Here is an 18,815-nt window from a genome sequence, read left to right on the forward strand (position 1 = left end):
TTGGGGCTGTTCAACCTGGAGAAGGGAAGGCTTAAGGGAGACCTTATGGCAGCCTTCCAGTATCTAAAGGAGAGCATACAGGAAATCTGGGGGATGGACTTTTTACGAGGGCATGTAGCAATAGGATAAGGGGTAATGGTTTTGAACTGGAAGAGGTGAGATTTAAATGAGACATTAGAAAGAATTTCTTCACTTTGAGGATGGTGAGACACTGGAAGAGGTTGCCCAGGGAAGCTCTGGAAACCCCATCTCTGGAATCACAGAATTGTCACAGTTGGAAAAGATTACCATATCCAACCATCAAGCTTGTCCCTCCCTGCCCCCCTCCCCCCTCCAAAAAAAAAAAAAAAGAGCCCACTCAAGCATGTCCTCAAGCACCCCATTTACATGGTTTTTAAATGCTTCCAGGGATGCTGACACTACCAGCTCCCTGGGCAGCCTGTTCCAGTGCCTGACCACTCTTTCAGTAAATAAATTTTTCCTAATATCCAGCCTACACCTCCCCTGGCACAACTTCAGGCCATTTCCTCTGGCTTATCGTTATTTACCTGAGAGAAGACACCCACTGTGCTATAACCTCCTTTCAGGTAGTTGTAGAGGACAATGAGGTCTCCCCTCAGCCTCCTCTTCTCCAGGCTGAACAATACTAATTCCCTCAGCCTTTCCTCACAGGACTTGTTCTCCAATTGTTCTTGTTCTAGAAGTAATCAAGGGTCTGGATTTGCTCAACACACACCTCATTTAACACACACTCTCATTTTTCCTCTGTAAATCCCCAACAATAAGCACAATTAATAAAACATGAAACCTGCAGCTTATTTCAGTTCGGTTTGTGATTCTTCAACTGCACTGAAAAATTCTGATCAAAACTATGAACAATGCTTTTCCTACCAAGCGAGCAGTTACTTTGCATCCTCCCATCTGTTGAGCAGCGGAGCATGGTGCCCACCACACGGCCTCCTACTACGATGACACGGACATCCTTGCCATGAGACTCTTTAACATATTTTTGAAACAAGTAAGGGGCATCGTGACGGATCAAATGGCTTAGGTCTGCCAAATGGTGTTTGTCTCGTGCCAGGAACACAGCTTTACCTGTATGATGAAAAGAACATCAGAAGATTGGAGGAAGCTACTGATTTGAGCTGCATCAATGATTCAATGCATAAAAGCAGAATCTCAGTGAGTATTATGTCCCATCTGTAGCTTATACTCATCTAAAAATTATTCTGTGGACATTAGTGTTTCACTGCTTCAAAGTGTTGAAGTGCTGACACAGTTGAGCAGCCATATAAGGAGTAGAAAACAGAAAAATAAACAGAAAGAAAACAGCTTTAGATTCCAGAGGTGGTCTTATAGTTCAGCTCCTTTTGGTACAAGTTCTGAACAAGAGAAAACAGGAAGAAATACCTAAGAGTAGCAAATATTTAATTAATAACATAGTTTTGTTCATCCAAGAGGACAGGACCTGCAGTTCACAGCTTTGACACATAGGAATCAATGACACGAAACTGTTAAACACCAAGCAGCTAAGAACCCTGAAGTCACTAGTGTACCACTGCAGAACCAAACCATTTTTCTGTTGGGAAGTTTCTTAAAGCTGCTCCTTCTAACACAAGAGCTCAAAACTCCAAAATAAGGCTTTGCAGTGGAACAACTATTTTCAGAGGAAAACATTAGACTCCACAGTATCCAAGATAGTTTAGCAGAAGGTTCCACAAGACATACACTGAATGGAATGTACTACAATTTTGCAAAAAAAAAATCTTTAGAAATCACTAGCTCTTCTGCAAGCAAACATCTCAAGGACTTGTTCTGTCAAACCTACAGCATGTCATTTCATTCCCCTTCCTTTCTAGAGCACATTAAAGAGTTTTTTTTGTTATTTACCACTTTTACTACTATTGAAAGTCACTCCTGAGACTACCACTTTCCATGTCATTTCTAGTCTCACAAGATGGCATCCCTTTCCATCTTTAGTTACATTCTCAACTTCTCTTCCCCTTTCTTAACGACTCTACGTGCCATATTAGATAATATGTTTTGCAATAAGGCAGTACAGATTTATTTTTTTTTGCAGAATTGTCACTCAACTAGTCTACAATGTTAATAGAGTACAAAAATCAATTGATAAAATGCCCATCTTAACTAAGGGAACAGAAATGCAGTAGCAGCAGAACTAGGAGAAAAAATGTGTGAAGAATTCTACCAAGTGATCCAACACCCAACTGGAGCAGCCACTACTTCATCAGGATTTAAGGTCTCCATCTGTGCTTGAGGAACATGTAATTTCTCATCACAGAGTATCAGAATGTAAGTTTAAAAATCATTACAAGAAAGAAAAAAACTTCCATGTGCTTTCTCCCATTCCCAAATTCAGCTCTCCTACTGGCACTTATTATTCCTACTATAGTCCTTAAATGGCATAGGAAGAATGATGCCTCAGAGGTAAACTACTTAATTCTTGACAATTATGTAGCATCGTGATATCTTGGCAAAAATAAGATTGGCGCATTTGCTGTTGCAGGAAACTATGCAGACAACGGGCTCAGAAGAGTAAGACTTATATTAATCAGCCAGTACATATGACCATGTTTGCCTTTTTTTTAAATACAATTTGCAAATGGCTGCTCTTCAATTAATTTGAAAAAGTTTCCCCAGCTTTCTTAGTGTGAAAGTATACGTACTGTGCATAAATTTGCATTAAAATGTCTGGAATTTAAAGTGTTCTAAAGCAGAACTTGTAAACAGAGATTTACATGAATTCTTGCTAAAAAAAAGAAGTTAATAGCTGCACTTGCTATAATTATTTGGTACATCTTAACAAGAGGCAGTATCAAGTCAAATCCACTGTCTCAGATACTCCACAGTTGCTAAATTCAGCTTGCTGGAAAGTCAAACTCCAACTTGGCTTTGTACCTCCACAAGCACTTTAAAACCACATAAACAGGTGTTACTGCCAACAGGCAGATCTGATCTTCCTCCACTCCAGCCTTTTGCTCTCACTCTTCCATTCCATCAACATAAACATTTGTAAGAGTAAATAATGATCCCTGTAAGAAATTAATCCAAGTAAAAATAAACAATCTAGATTCATCCAACCTAAGTTCCTGAATACATTTACTACACGGCTACAGAAACACTCATGCCAGCAGAAGAGATGTAGCAGTGCAGCACAGTGGGAGACAAACAAAAGGACAATAAGGAGGAAGAAGTGGTGTCTTTTTATTATGTTCTTAAGGTAACTGCTGGTTCTTGTGCTTAAACTTCAGTTTCAGTCCCTTTTTTCTTCAAGTATTTCTTAAATTGGTTTCTAAAAAATGTAGAAACAGTGCAACCTCCTTTGCAAGTAACCTCTGAAATTGATTTTAAACCTGGCTTCCTTTAATAAACAAAACCAATGTATTGTTTCATATTCAACACTTTAAATAAGAGACTGATAACAGAACAATTTAATCTGAACCTGCTGTACTATCATCAGCACTGTCAAGAGACTTCTTTCCAAAAAACAGAGATTCATTTTGATAAACAATACATGAGGTTTTATTTAAATCAGAATCCTAGTTACAAAGTAGAGAAAAAGTCAAATTAAGACTGAATAATCTAAGATTCCATTTCTTATGCCTATTTAGAAATATACCTAAAACCCATGTATGTTTCTCTCTACTTCTCTAAGGCCAGACCTTCCATTATTCCCATTCAAAGCTTTCCTCACAGAAGTCACTAATGCACCACCATTTTGAACTCCTATCCCCCCTGCTATTGCAAGACTAGGTTCTACTAAAATTGATTTCCAGTGTCACAGCCTAGTTAGCATTCAGAAATTGAAGGCTGGTAGAATTCAGATGTTCCACAAATTAGTCCAACACCTAATAAAAGACCTTAACTATCATCCCCTGATGAGACAAAATCTTAAAGAGTGCTGCTTGGAACACTCCCTACCCTCACCCCTGACCTCACACCCACCTCGGTGACCCCGTGTGTTCTTCACCACCATAGGGAACTCCAGCACTTCCGCCTCATCAATCATTTTGGCAAAATTCTCATGACCACCTGGCAAAAAGAAAACCAACAACATTATGTGCCATCAATCTGGTGTGGCCAAATTTGGGATGTAATTGCCACACATTCCTCCCACCCATACAGCTTAGGTAATACAGGAAAAACTATCAGTTAAGAGGAACTGGGTCATAGAGTTGTCAGACTTTGAAGGTGTTTGTAATCTGGCAGATACTAACTCCTACATTCTTTGAAATGAAAGACGTAAGCCGAAAAACTCTTCTTGATCACAACCCCAAAAGGCTCAATCCAATCTTCCAAACATGAATGCCCCCATTCTACCATCTTGTTCCTGTTTACCTCTTTCACCTTATCAACTTCCACGTTTTCAAACATCTAGCAGGAAAATAGCACAGATGTAACAGCAGTAACAGTTCCATCCAAACTACTAACCAGGAAAGCAACAGGGAATACAAAGACAAGGCATAAACCAGAGAGCAGCAACAAACCTAAATCTTGTAACTCCACCTCCCCCCTTTGCAGCTCTTTAGGCTCCTACATCTCATTCTCCCTATTTCCTGAAGTAGTACTTCAATCTTTTTGTCTCACTGCACCTGTAAGGACCTTACAGATGAGAAAGTAGCTTCTAATGACCATCCACATCATTATGGTTGATACTTCAAGGTTATCTGAGTTCAGTTTAATTCACAAAAGGCTGACTGCAGTACAAGAAATACAGAAGAGAAAGTTAGCAGACAAAGGGATGAGACTTCTCTGACACCATGTGCAGTAAAGTACAGAAGTCAAGCCAAGACACTGGCCACAAAGCCAACAGCAGCTGTCACTACCGCGCCAGGGATTTTAATGCATGTCATGGAATAACATGTCATTCAGCACATCCTGTTTTTCTTGGCAAAGCCAGTTCTCATCAATAGCTTTATATTTATGTTTTAAGAAAAGGAAAAAATAAAAGTCATGCTTCTGTTACATTCCAGAGGCAGGCGCTACAAGAAGTGGCGAGGAGTTACAAAAAGACAGAGATGTTCTGCAATTTATTCATGATCTCCCCTTACGCCAAAAAACATTAAAAGCTCATTCCTTTCTCAAAGAGCTAGAGCACCCACATCTATAAAGAAAGGGTATGTTTCTTCTTAAAGGTGTTTTCACAATAATTGACGGAAACAGTAATTCACAGAAATTGATGGAAATCCATGTTTTTGCTTTTGTCAAGTTTGTGTTTTTGTCAAGTTCCCATTATAAAAGCCTATTGGTGCAACCTCACAAAGGGGACGAAAGCACTGGTATTTTCCAAGAAAAGAGGTATCTTCAATTACTTAATTAATTGTAATTAAAAGCAAAAATAGCATCAGGGTAGCTCTGACAAATGGTTGCTCTAATCTAGCATCCTCGACAGAAGCCACAGACTCCAGAGGCGGGCACAAGAGACATTAACTACCTTGTTGGGAAACAAATCCCAAAAAACTGTTAAAAGCTGAATATGAGGGCCTATACACTTTTTGACTTTTCACAATAGCTAATGTATTTGCAGATATTTTCATTCATATAGAAGCTTAATCTACTTTCAGGTTTTATCAAAGTCTAAATCTTCATAGTATCCTGTGACATGTAGTTCCCCAAGTTCTTGACTGTTGTTCAGACAATTGGAAAAGAGTTCAAAGTGTTTTAGCAATAACATTCTAAGTTAATGTTGGGAGGCTCAGGTACAGTTAAAGTAATCTTACCAAAGCATCACAGCTAAGCAACAAAGTCAAAAACAGAATCTGAGTGTTGTGACGTTAATTTCCTTTTCTGGTTACTGAACTCTGGAACTAGCCTCAGGCTACTTAATTCTATGCATTTCCAAAACTTGACTCCTATCTTTTGCACTGCAAAAGCACAAATTATGGTAGGTAACTATGCTATCCTTTTGATCCAAATGCCTTACCATATGAAAAAGTGTCTGGAAGAGGCACACCATGACCAGCAAGTTCTTGAAACGTCCAGAACTTATTGACACAGTTGAGGATGGCCTGGGGACGATTCATCAGTCGGCAGCCCATCTTTTCTAGGTGGCGAAGGACTGTGATATCGCTGTCACTCTGGACCCAAGGTGTTGGTACACGCACAACCACCACTTGTGGGTAAGCAGTAATGAGCTCCCCATTCACCCGGAGACCTAAGGAAGAGAAAAACATTCCAATTAACTCAAGGTCTTCTGGAGAAGGTAAACAGGCAAAGAAATACTGTACCATATGTGATCCGAACAGAGATACCAGACTTCAACAGTAAGCATTAAAACATCACAAGTCTCCCCAAAATGCATCTCGTCAGTTGTGCTATTTAACCCACTTAAAACCAGGACTAGGCAAAGAACATACTGTATTAGGGCACATAATCTTGGGCTCCTTCCCAGGGTGAAGGACTTTTTTAATAGGTTGAGACAATCCTTTCTATGGGTGTTAGCTTCACACTATATTCACATTAGCAGCATCAGCTAAGGATGTTCCTGCCTCCCAATGCTGGTTCTTGCCCACATACTCATTCCTTTTGCAGTCCCAGATGTATTATTGATCTCTCTGTGGTATGTTACACAGCATAGTATCAAAGTAACAGAGATTAGGTATGACTCCTCAAAAAACAAACAAACCAGCAGTACTTTAAACATAGGTAATTTAAACAATCTGATTTATAGTAAATAAGTACTCAGAAATCATTTTATCAGCCAACAGCGCAGCATCCCATGACATTAATGCAGGAACTAGAAGCAAAGCCACCTTTGCCACCAAGACCAATGTATTACCGAATCATGACCTACAGTTTTACAAACTATGTCTATGGAGAAGAAACAATGAAAGACGGACTGCAGGAAAGGGAATACAATAGGATTGGACAGAAGCCATCAACCTCAATGGAGACAGTCTGGTATCTGAGGATGGGGAAATAGGATATTCAGTTTCTTAGCCCTATGTTCAAAGTAAAACTTTCTGACTTCAGCATAAAATACACAACTCACACTGCTGTCAGCATCTTAAAAAAGAGAAAGATGGTGAGCTGAGAAATCACAATGCATCTGCATTTCTGTGCCTATGAAAGGCCAGCTGTAACAATCCAGATCTTGCCCAAATTAATTACTTAATTACCTCTATTCCAAAGATGCTACAGAGTTGCATCTATGCAACCCAAACACACATACTGCCAGGCAATGTATTTCATTTCAACATGCATTTGAATTTACTTGAAGAGGAAGGGGAGAGGCAGGGGGGAAGAAGGGAGGGCTGCCCTCTCTGTAGTTTCCAGGTTTTTTTCTTCTCCCAACCAGATGTACTTTAGAGCTTGCCTTAAGTATAGTGAAGCAACCACTTAACTCTCAAAAATGGAAGTAGAAATATGCTGCCCAGTCCTCAGGAAGGTCACAGGGTCACCCTGTGGAAGGGCCAAAACAGCATGTTATCCAGTACAAATCCCTTTTTCCAATCCCCACTGCCATAATTGCAGAGATGAGAAAACACGCAGCCGGGTGCTCTGGCTGCTCACCTCATTAGCACCAAGCGCTGCCGCATTGCAGCTGACATGACTGGCGTGTTTAAGCAAGCAGGCTTCAGGCGCACGCACACACACCATTTTATAGAGGCATCTCAAGCAAGATTAAAAACAAGACACTGCTAGGAACCGAAGCTGAGTGTGAACATGGACTACCATCTCCTTTAACCAGATAAGGAGTACAGATTCAGCAAGAAAAATACTTTTAACTTATTAGTCAGATTCCACCTTGCACACGTGTATTCTCATTAAGATGCACACTTGACTACACTCACTTTTGCCACTCTAATTTCATACATGTCCTGATCCACATGCCAGCAGTGTTAATCATTTTAAAAAGGACTGAATTTTATACAGAGCCTAAAAATTGCCACAGCACCTTTGCTGTAAACCAAAACTATACAGTTTTCTAATTCATAATATCTGAGTCTTTTTTGTTGTTTCGCTCTGAAGTCACACCACATGCTGCAGTTTTGCACCAAGGAGTCTGAAAAACAGCAGTTTGAGGAGGTGTATACATCTCACCTGGAATCTTCCAGAATACCTGCATTAGTCTTGACTAGCAGATTGGTGGAAATTCAGCCCAGGCCACCATCCCCCCTAGAAGTGACTTTGGAAGTACAATGATGTTATCAACAGAATAATCTTAGCTTTTGCTCCATATTTGGTTATTTTCTCTGGTCTGGATACTGCTTTCCCCAGAACCAAAAACATCTCTCTCCCCTCATAGAAGACAGTTTATATACAAAGAGCGACTCAATGAAATGTGTAATTGAACCACTACTACTGACATGCGCCATAAAAATTAGCTGCAGCTTCCTAACAACACAGGGCTGCAAAACAGAAGCACCTTTATTACAGTAAAAAAAAGAGACCCAGATTCTGTCACTTTGGAACAGCTTATATTTAGCATTCCATCTAAAACACAGCAGTTAACAATCAAGTTAATGGTCACTATTGCCGAGTGGGCTGATAAAATAACATTTATTCACTATGATGTGCTGAAAGCAGTAACACAGAAGATATTAATGCATGCAGTTAATTTCTTTTCCAAATAACTAATTCATGAATGCAAAGAGGAAGAAAGGGAAGAAAAATGTTACAGATGTTACTTAAAGTAATTGAAAATTGAGATAAACTCTCTTTCCTTTGCAGTACCATCTTGGTCCCAGAAGAGAAGTACTGAGCTATAGCTACGGTTGCTTTTGAACAATGAACTGACTCACAAACATGCAGAAGGTAGATGTTCAGATCATACAGAAGTACCATGGCAAATAACAAGCTGGTCCATTTGTTGGCCTTCTCAGTTGATAGCCAAAACATTGCAGATATGACAAAGAGACAGCTGTGCAGCCCTTTCAAGAACCAATACTGAGAGCCAAGAAAAGGGTGATTCCATGTTTATCTTGAACTTTTTTTGTTGTAATGACCAACATATAACATCCATTTTACCAGTAACCAGAGAATAATTTCTTAGATTATCACAAAGTATTTTGGTATTCTTTGGCCCCATGAGATAAAGACTCCTGAGTTGGAAAATGATGCTATAAAAACAGATGCAATCCTGCACTTGAACAGGACCTGTTTGTTCACTCATTACCAGCTTTCTTTGTTCTTCCTCTGCAACATGAAACTCTCCAAAATAGAATACGGTAGAACTTGAACATGGTACACCAAACATCACAGTATTCAGATAAAAGTGCAAAAGGAATTTCTGCAATGTAATCATCCGGGAATGAACTTGATCAGTTTACCACATCCTTCAAATAAAGTAAAAAAGCCTCCAGTTTTTCTCAAAGACAGCTCAAAAGAACAAGATAGAATTGAATGGGTACATGTTTGATTCCTCATCAGCTGGCCCAACTGGTCCTGTTGCTTTTCATTCCCAAATAACAGAACGCAAGCTTAAGCTGCAAAGTAGCTGGTCTTTGCTTATTTTCACGCAAACAAATCAGAAGCCATTATCATAGAATCATAGAATATTTGGGCTGGAAAGGACCTTAAAGATCATCTAGATCCAAACCCCCTGCATTGGCAGGGACACCTCCCATTAGACCAGATTGCTGAAAGCCCAATTCAACTTGCCCTTGAACACTTTGAGGGGGTAGGCATGCACATCCCTTGGCAACCTCTTCCAGTGTCTCACCATCCTCAAAGTGAAGAATTTATTTCTAATGTCTCATCTAAATCTCAGCTCTTCCAGTTTAAGAGCATTACCCCTCAACCTGTCACTACATGCCCTTGTAAAAAGTCTCTCCCCCAGCTTTCCTGTAGGCTCCCTTTTAGATACTGGAAGGCTGCCATAAGGTCTCCCTTAAGCCTTCTCTTCTCCAGGCTGAACAATCCCAACTTTCACACACTGCTTTCATAGGAGAGGTGCTCTAGCCTCTGATCACCTTCATGGCCCTTCCCTGGACTAAATCCAGGAGCTCCATGTCCTTCTCGTTCTGGGAGCTCCAGAACTGGACACAGTACTCTAGGTAGGGTCTCATAAGAGCAGAACAGAGAAGAAGAATCACCTCCCTTGACCTGCTGGCCACACTTTTTGTGACGCATCCCAGGACACAGTTGGTTTTCTGTACTGCCAAGTGCACACTGCCAGCTCATGTTGAGCTTCTCATCAACCAACACCCTCAAGTCCTTCTCCTCAGGGCTGTTCTCATTATTCTCTGCCCAACCTATACAGGTTGTACTTGGGATTGCCCTGACCCTGGTGCAGAACCTTGCATTTGGCCTCGTTGAACTTCATGAGGTTGGCACAGGCCCAATTCTCAAACCTGTCAAGATCCCACTAGATGTTATCTCTTTCCTCCAGCATGTTGACCACACCACATAGCTTAGTGTTGTCAACAAACTTGCTGAGGGTGGACTCAGTTCCAGTGTCCATGTCACTGACAAAGATATTAATAGCACTGGTCCCAGTACCGACCCCTGAGGAAAGCCACTCGTCACTGCTCTCCATTTGGACATTGAGCCATTGACCACTACTCTTTGAGTACAACCATCCAGCCAAATCCTTATCCACTGAGTGATCCATCCATCAAATTCACACCTTTCCAATTTAGAGACCAGGATGTCATGCAAGATAGTGTCCAACACTTTCCACAAGTCCAGGTAGATAACACCAGTTGCTCTCCTGTTGTCCACTGACACTGTGACACTATCGTAAAAAGCCATCAAATTTGTCAGGCATGATTTGCCCTCAGTGAAGACATGTTGGTTGTCAATAAACATCTCCTTATTTTCCGTGTGCCTCAGCAGAGCCTTCAGGAGGATCTGTTCCACGATCTTGCCAGGCACTGAGGTGCCCAGATCTTCCTTTGTTCCCTTTTTGAAAATGGGGGTTATGTTTCCTCTTTTCCTGTTAGTGGGAACGTAACTGGAGTGCTACAACTTTTCAAATGTAATGGAAAGTGGCTTTGTAACTTCATAACTTGATCTGCCAGTTCCTTCAGGAATCATGGATGAATTTCATCAGGTCTTGTGGACTTGTGCACTTTCAGGATATTTAGATGGTCTCAAACCTGTTCTTCTCCTACAGCGGGCAGATGAATCTTCCTTCTCCCAGTCCCTGCCTTTGCCTTCTGTGACCTGGGTGGCAATGAAGACTGAGGCAAAAAAGTCATTAAATACTTAAGCCTTCTCCACATCCCACGTGACCAGGTATTCTGTTTCCTTCTGAACAGGGTCCGCATTTTCCCCAGTCATTCACTGACATAGCTGTAGAAACTTCTGTTACCCTTGATGTCCCTGGCCAGATTTAACCCTGTCTGGGCTTTAGCTTTCCTAACCTGATCCCTGGCTGCTCAACCAACTTCTCTGTACTTCCCAGGCTATCTGTTCTTGCTTCCATGCTCTGAAGACTTTCTTTTTACACCTAAGAGTGTCCAGGAGCTGCTTGTTCATCCATGCTGCTCTCCTGGCATTCTTGTCTTCCTTTCTCTTTGTTGGGATTCACTGCTCCTGGGCTTGGAGGAGGTGATCCTTGAATATTAACCAGCCCCTTGGGCTCCGTTCCTCTCCAGTATTTTATCCCATGGTACCACACTAAGCAGATCCCTGAAGAGACTGACATCTATTCTCCTGAAGTCCAGGGTAGTGAGCCTGCTTCATAGCCTCCCTGTTGCCCTAAGGATCCTGAATTCCACCATTTCATGGTCACTGCAGCCAAGGCTGCTCTGAAGCTTGACACTGTCCACCAGCTCGTCCTTGGTGTGAAAAAGGTCCAGCACAGCACCTTTTCACGTTGGTTCCTCTACCACTTGGAGAAGAAAATTGACATTGAAGCATTCCACAAACTTCCTGGATTGCTGGTGCCTTTCTGTGTTGTCCCTCCAGCAGATGGCATGGTGGTTGAAATCTCCCATGAGGACCAGGGCTTTCAAGTGCAAATCGGCTCCTACCTGCCTGTAGAGGCACTAACCCACTCGGACTTCCTGGTCAAGAGGCCTGTAGCAGATCCCCACTATGATTTCTCCTGCCCCTGTCTGCCCTTCAACCCTGATCCATAAGCTCACAGTCAGCTCCTCACCCATCCCCAGGCACAGTTCTGTGGACTCCAGCTGGTCACTGATGTAGAAGGTGACACCCCTTCCTCTTCTCCCCTACCTGTCCTTCCTAAAGAACTTGTACCCATCCATTCCCATGCATCTCCGTGATGCTAATAACGTTATAGCCCTGCAGGCATGCACACATCTGTAACTCCTCTTGCTTATTTCCCATGCTAAGTTCATTTGTATAGAAGCGTTTAAGTTTGGCCTCTGTTCAAGCTGCCTTTTACCAGCTACAATTACATTCTCCTTCATTTTAGGTGTTCTCCTCCTGGCCTATAATTCTTCTCCAGGCCTAGGGACTTCACTAACAGCAACTGCAAGCAGTATCTTATGTCCTGTTTGAGTGTTATGAACAACTTTCAGCTAAAACAATGCAAATGTTTTCATAGAAAGAACATAGTTTCAGGATTTGCAGAGACACGAAAACCAATTACAGAGCTTTTATAGCTCTCTTTACAGCAAAATCAGGCACTTTTAACAAAAATTAAATCTCAGTAACACCAAATAAATTTACAAAACTATTTTCATTCCAAATTACAACTTTGGAAAAGTCAAAAAAAGCAAACTGAGTCACCAAGACCATGAAGTACTTAGGACTTACAGTCATGTCTTCAAGTGCAGCACACCACCTTAAGAACAAAAGCCAACTTCTACAATAAAAAGGTATGATACAAAGCTAGATGCTTGAAGTATTTAATACACAAGCAGAAGGAAATCTGGATAGCCTTACACGTAAATAGAATTACTGATACCAAGCTTCTATTTTAATACAGTATTAATTCTTAGACTATAAATAAATAGCTGGAAATGTCAGAAGCTACAGCCTGGGGAAGAAACCCAAACATAAGAGTGACAGTGACATAAGAGTAACAAAGAAGAAACTTTCTCAGAAAAAATACTACATGTACATTTGCTTCTATAGGTACACTAGACAAATGTGAATCAATAAACAGGTTTCCATTATGAAAAACACCAAGTCTTTTAATCTGTGCCTGAAAAGAACTGCCTTGCTACCCTTGGAAGTTCTTAACTGTCATATCATGTTTCTGAACAAATGGATCAAAAGAGCAGGAAAGGTGCATAAAACGTAGGTCTGCACAAGTTCCCCAATAAGTGCTGCCGCGAATCCAGCATCATAAAACACTCTAGTGATTGCGTCTTATTCTTTCAAACTGACTTCCAAATGTATACGTTTCACAGAATTGATATGAGAATTGTGTGACTTGGAGAAGTGCACAAACATGACAGCTAAGTTGAAATCCTTGTAGAGTATGCATAGCTACAAAAGGAATCCTCACCTCTGTAGCCACTGCTGCCACAAGCAGGCACTTCTCAGAAGAAGAATTTAACTTCAGTAGCTGCCCCTGTCTTTGGCAAAAGCCCTAGTAAATGTCAACTGCTCTGGAATATCTAAATGGAATACATTTCTACGTGGCACAGCATACCAGTGGAACAATGCCTGGACATCATGCATCAAGCATTTGAAAAATTTAATTTTAATCCAATTTTCAAAAGCACTAAACATACATCAGCTCCTATCACATTCCCAACAGGAGCTAAGAGGGACTGAGAACTTCCAAAAGTATTAACCTGATTTTCCCTCAAAGGTCTGTAAGCTATCCTGAAAGTCTCCAGTTCCCTCAACTATACCAATTTGTTACTCCATCTGTCCATGAAGATGCTAACGTTTTCCAAATGAACAGAAACTCAGCATGCAGACTGTATGAATTAATCTTATTCAGCTGGAAAAAACAGGCTAGAATCCTACCACACAAACCTTTCCTTGTATTTTGAGGACATCACATTCTGATACCCATTTTTCCCAACTAATCAATAGTTTTAAGAAAAAACACTGCATTTTTCTAAAAACATAGACTCACTCCTGTTCTCAAAACAGTGTGTTATTATTTCTGGTTCATTCTTACTCCCGCTATCTGTCAGCCATAACACACTGCATAATAATATTTGTGTTAAATGTCTAAAGTATTTAATAATTACTTACAGTTTACTTGCAGAGAATTAAATGTGTTTCATCCTAATTGCCACATAAAAGCAAGTTTAAAGCTCAAAAGGGAAATCTCCAAACTTTTAACAGCAAATTACTGGCAGTACCAAGATACATGTTCACATAATCACAGAATCACAGAATGTTATGTGTTGGAAGGGACCTCTGGAGATCATCAAGTCCAACCTCCGTGCCAGAGAAAGACCAAATCTAGGGCAGGTCACTCAGAAAGGCATCCAGATATGTCTTGAAAGTCTCCAGAGGAGACTCCACAACCTCTCTGGGGAGCCTGTTCCCTCACCAAACTCAAACGCAACTAGATCTCTAAAATGTTTAAAACTTGGCATACTTGAACATATATTCTGCCAAGAGACTGGCAGAATTTAGGACTAATTAACAAAAGCATTAACAGAATGCTATTCTGTACCTCAAAAACTTGTTGTAATGTGTTGATTTAACTGTACATGTCTATCTTGTAAAACAACTGTAAGCAAGACAAATTCTCACAAACTGGGAGATACACAGTAAGGTATAGCACCTTAAACACAAATTTTATTTAAACTAGAACTTAAACCTAAAGAGCAATCAAGCACTGAATTTTTAGAAATCCACCGATTTATTGCCACCAAACTCTTCTTCCCCCTTTAGAGTTGCCCAGGCACCTTCTCCTCAGCAACACTTAACATGCGACAGCCACAGTCTATTAGTTTGAACACTAAGTTGTCACAGTTTCTCCACAATTTCACTGCTATGCAAAAGCCTCTTTGATACCTAGCATTACCAAGCTTTTTTTTCACTCTAGCATACACAGAAACAGACTTGGTGTTTTAAGTTCATATTCCATCCCTTTCCATCCTAACTCCTAGTTTTTCAAACCAAATTACCAAATGCTGCCATATAACCCAATGGATTTAATATGACCTCAGTCTCCTCCACATAAACTTAACCAAAAGGCTTTCTCACCACGACACACTACGATATGTTAGCAGTCCCAATTAAATCACATGTAGAGACAAAACTCATCTCTGTAAAACAGCATTACTCCATTCTATTCTGAAACGGAGAGCAGAAAACCAAAGAGGAACAGCTTCAGCTTCAATTAATAAAAATCCTAACACAAGCATTGGGAAAATTTTCACAAAAGGCTACTGCTGGAGCTCGAACTGAGAGCAAGAAGGAACAACAGAGAATCATTCTTAAAAACATGTGGGCTATTGAAAATGGTGAAGAATTTGGGAAGAACAATTATGTTTAAAGTGACTCCTGCCATTCTGGATTAGAGGTTCTTTTCAGGCACAAGCAGGAAACTGACCAGATGCCTGTCTGTACTCCCTAAATCAATACTACGCAGACTGATTCTGGCTAGATCTGTGTTTCTGATTTGCTTAAAATCCCAAACCACAGGCACTTCTTCAGAGTCATGCAAAAATGTGAAGTGAATGGACACAAATATAAAAACATATGAAAAAGGTATAATACAAACAGAATTTAATTCAAGACCATAATCTCGCTCTGAGAATTGATTTTATGGTAGCTACATTTGGAAATTATACTGAAATAATGTCAAAGCTTTAGCTACGATTATGATATGTATATAAACACTCACAGAATTAAGAAACTTTGCACCACTAACAAAAAAAAAAATTGCCAGAGAAAGACTTTAAAACAAGTATAGAAAGAAATATACAGTATTTCAGCCCTATTCCCAAGCTTTTGGAATTGAATGCTTCAATGATCTAAGTGTTAAGATTAATTTTAAATGCAATGTTGTAAAAAAAATGTAAAGTAAAATGCCACAAAAGGGGAACCAAGATTCCTTACACCAAACAAAACAGTGTTGGAAAATATGTGATTTCAAACATCTCAACAAGTCAACTTCTGCTTTTCCAAATGAGTTTTCTTAAAGTTCTCAAGACACATTTTTGATTCTAATTTGCTGCTGGGGAAAGTTAGAATTTTAAGTATTTACCGTAGCAGAAACTCAAAGAAAAAAAATATTAAGGATAAGATCCATTTAAATTTAACATAATTAAAAATTAAGTGTATCTGTTGATAAAAGTTTTAAATTATTTGCATTATAAAAATGCAAAGTATCTCACAGCTGAAGCTGATAACCCTGAGTGGAAGGGAGATGGTTTTGACCTGAATGTTGCAAAAAGGTCCCCTAATTCTTACACAAGTATATGCATGCACACGTGCTATATAGCCACTGTAGAGGCAGTCATTAGATTGTCTTTAGTCTATTAAATTTCCCAGCAAAGCTCTCAACAAATATTACTAGTCTTCATACTAAAATAAAACACAGGCTCACCAACAGTATTTACATATCCTGACCTCACTATGTACCTTTAAAATGTATTTCCAGCAACTGCACTATTAATTTTTTTTTGTTTTTATATGTAAAAAATGAAACAAACAAAAAAAACCTTGGGTTCCATGATCATTTTATGCTAATCTGGTCTAAGACTGAGCTGACATACATGGAGACAATCTTCTACCACATTATCAGCAATGTGCTTCCATCGTCTCTCTTTGCCCACATGTCAAAAAACAAGAAGCAGCCAATTTTAGGGGGCAGGCAAGGAGAAGTATGAAGCTTTCAGCTTACACAGCTTTGCAATTGTTAATATCAACATTGTACAAAAAAATAAGGCATGATGAAAGGGAGAGCAAAACTGCTAGCTGGAGTAATAGAAAGGTATTAAATTGGTGTCAGTCCAAAACAAAGTGAAAGTAACTCTGGGATGAGGTTTCACAAGAGAGCCAAGAGAACAAGCTTCTCACCAAAATCGAAGGAGGCAGTTTCACTGCCCTGTTCAGATCATACAGTTCCACCCTTCTTTGCTCCATTTCTGGCACTTGGCTCATCTTCTCACTGATTTAGGTCAGATAGCAGAGCACCACTCAGGTTTTTTTTGCTCTCAGTTACTTACCTGAGACATTTGTGAGGTTAGACCTTAGTTAACTAGATCCCATACTACAACAGCAAGTGACGGGCAAGCACAGACAAGGAGAGGTGAGGAGTAAGACAGACTGCCTTTTGGCCATTGGAAGTCCAATCAGTTATAACATCTTACAAAACAACTACACTCAGACAGAAACACTATAAACCAGCACAAGTCAGCACTGCCACCAAAAGAAACAATCCTGCTTTTCTGCTATTGCAGCTGCTGGTTCTGGTGCTTCACCTGAAAAAGTATTTGCACATGTCCATAATAACAGGAATCCACAGGAAAGAGAAAATAGCAAAGAAGCAAAAATGTGTAGGTAAGAATAATTTGGGAGTGATGGCTGAACATTTCAGGGGAATGTAAGGGCAAGCAGCTGCTTTCAGGCTGAGCACTTGTACTTCCTTCTGCATGTATTGTCTTTTACATGAGTTATGAAGCAGACCAGGACTTCAGTGATTATTATTTGGACTAGAAACAATGCTACTACCAAGCTTGTCATCGTTTACTTGAAAGTAACTTTTAGTGTTGTTGAAAGAATCTCAGTCAAAACCAGACAAAACCAAGATAGTCTAACCTTACTAAGAAGGAAAAAAACTTAAAATGGACAAAAAAGCATTTAATATTTTTTCTTATCTTTCAGCCAGCAGTCCTGGCTGACATGAGAGGTACCAGCAGACTGGAAATCAGCCAAAGTAACCCCCATATATAAGAAGGGATGGAATGATGATCCAGAAAATAACAGGCTTGTTACTCTGACATCAGTACCAGGGAAGCTGAAGGAACAGATCATCCTGAGTACCATTATGCGGTGCATGCAGAATAACCAGGTTATCAGGCCCAGGCAGCATGGGTGCCTGGAGGGCAAGTCGTTTTTGACTAACCTGACCTCCTTCTATGACGGGTGACCCGCTTATTGGACAAGTGAAGAGCTGTGTATGTTGTCCACCCTGACTTTAGCAAGGCCTTTGACAAGGTTTCCCACGTTCTCCTAGAGAAGTCAGCTGCTCGTGGCTTGGACATGCATACACTTTGCTGGATTAAAAAGTGGTTGCATGGCTGGATCCGAAGAGTTTTTTTGAATGGAGTTAAATCCAGTTGGTGGCTGGTCAGGAGTGGTGTTGCCCAGGGCTCCGTGCTGGGGCTGCTGCTGTTTAACATCTTTATTGATGACTTGGCTGAGGGGACAGAGCGCAACCTCACTAAGTTTGCAGATGACACCAAGTTGGGTGGGCGTGTTGATCTGCTTGAGGGTAGGGAGGCTCTGCAGAGGGATCTGGACAGGCTGGATGAATGGGCCAAGGCCAATGGCACGAGTTTCAATAAGGCCAAACATCGGGTCCTGCACTTCAGCCACAACAACCCCAGCAGCGCCACAGGCTTGGGGAGGAGTGGCTGGAGAGCTGCCCAGCAGAGAGGGTCCTGGGGTGCTGATTGACATCTGGATGAACATGAGCCAGCAGTGTGCCCAGTGGCCAAGAAGGCCAACAGCATCCTGGCCTATGTCAGGAATAGTGTGACCAGCAGGACCAGAGAGGTGCTCCTGCCCCTACACTCGCCCTTGGTGAGGCCATACCTTGAGCACTGTGTGCAGTTTTGGGCACCACAGCATAGGAAGGACATGAAGGTGCTGGACAGGGTGCAGAGAAGGGCAACTGGGCTGATTAGGGGTCTGAAGATCAGGTCTTCTGAGGAGAGGCTGAGGGAGCTGGGGCTGTTCAGCCTGGAGACGAGGGGGCTGAGGGGAGACCTCATTGCTCTCTCTGAGAG

The 18,815-nt window shown here is 40.8% G+C and overlaps 1 protein-coding gene across 12 annotated transcripts in view; it reads right to left on the bottom strand.

The window, feature by feature from the left end:
- Nucleotides 1-18,815, bottom strand: part of RIMKLB (ribosomal modification protein rimK like family member B) — a 65,107-nt gene that overhangs the window by 15,079 nt on the left and 31,213 nt on the right. For 11 of the 12 annotated variants that reach the window (XR_007890600.1, XR_007890599.1, XR_007890597.1 and 8 more), the window contains 3 exons: nucleotides 5,945-6,175; nucleotides 3,967-4,053; nucleotides 892-1,095 (listed from right to left, as the gene is read on the bottom strand). Coding sequence is in view for 9 of the 12 variants with exons in the window: in XM_051629565.1 (XP_051485525.1) it covers nucleotides 892-1,095; nucleotides 3,967-4,053; nucleotides 5,945-6,175 (522 nt within the window). In the remaining 3 variants the exon portion in view is untranslated. The remainder of the gene's footprint in view (nucleotides 1-891; nucleotides 1,096-3,966; nucleotides 4,054-5,944; nucleotides 6,176-18,815) is intronic. The other variant, XM_051629545.1, reaches the window with a different exon arrangement.

The sequence above is a fragment of the Apus apus genome, chromosome 1, assembly GCF_020740795.1.
Source record: "Apus apus isolate bApuApu2 chromosome 1, bApuApu2.pri.cur, whole genome shotgun sequence".
NCBI classification, from domain to species: Eukaryota; Metazoa; Chordata; class Aves; order Apodiformes; family Apodidae; genus Apus; species Apus apus.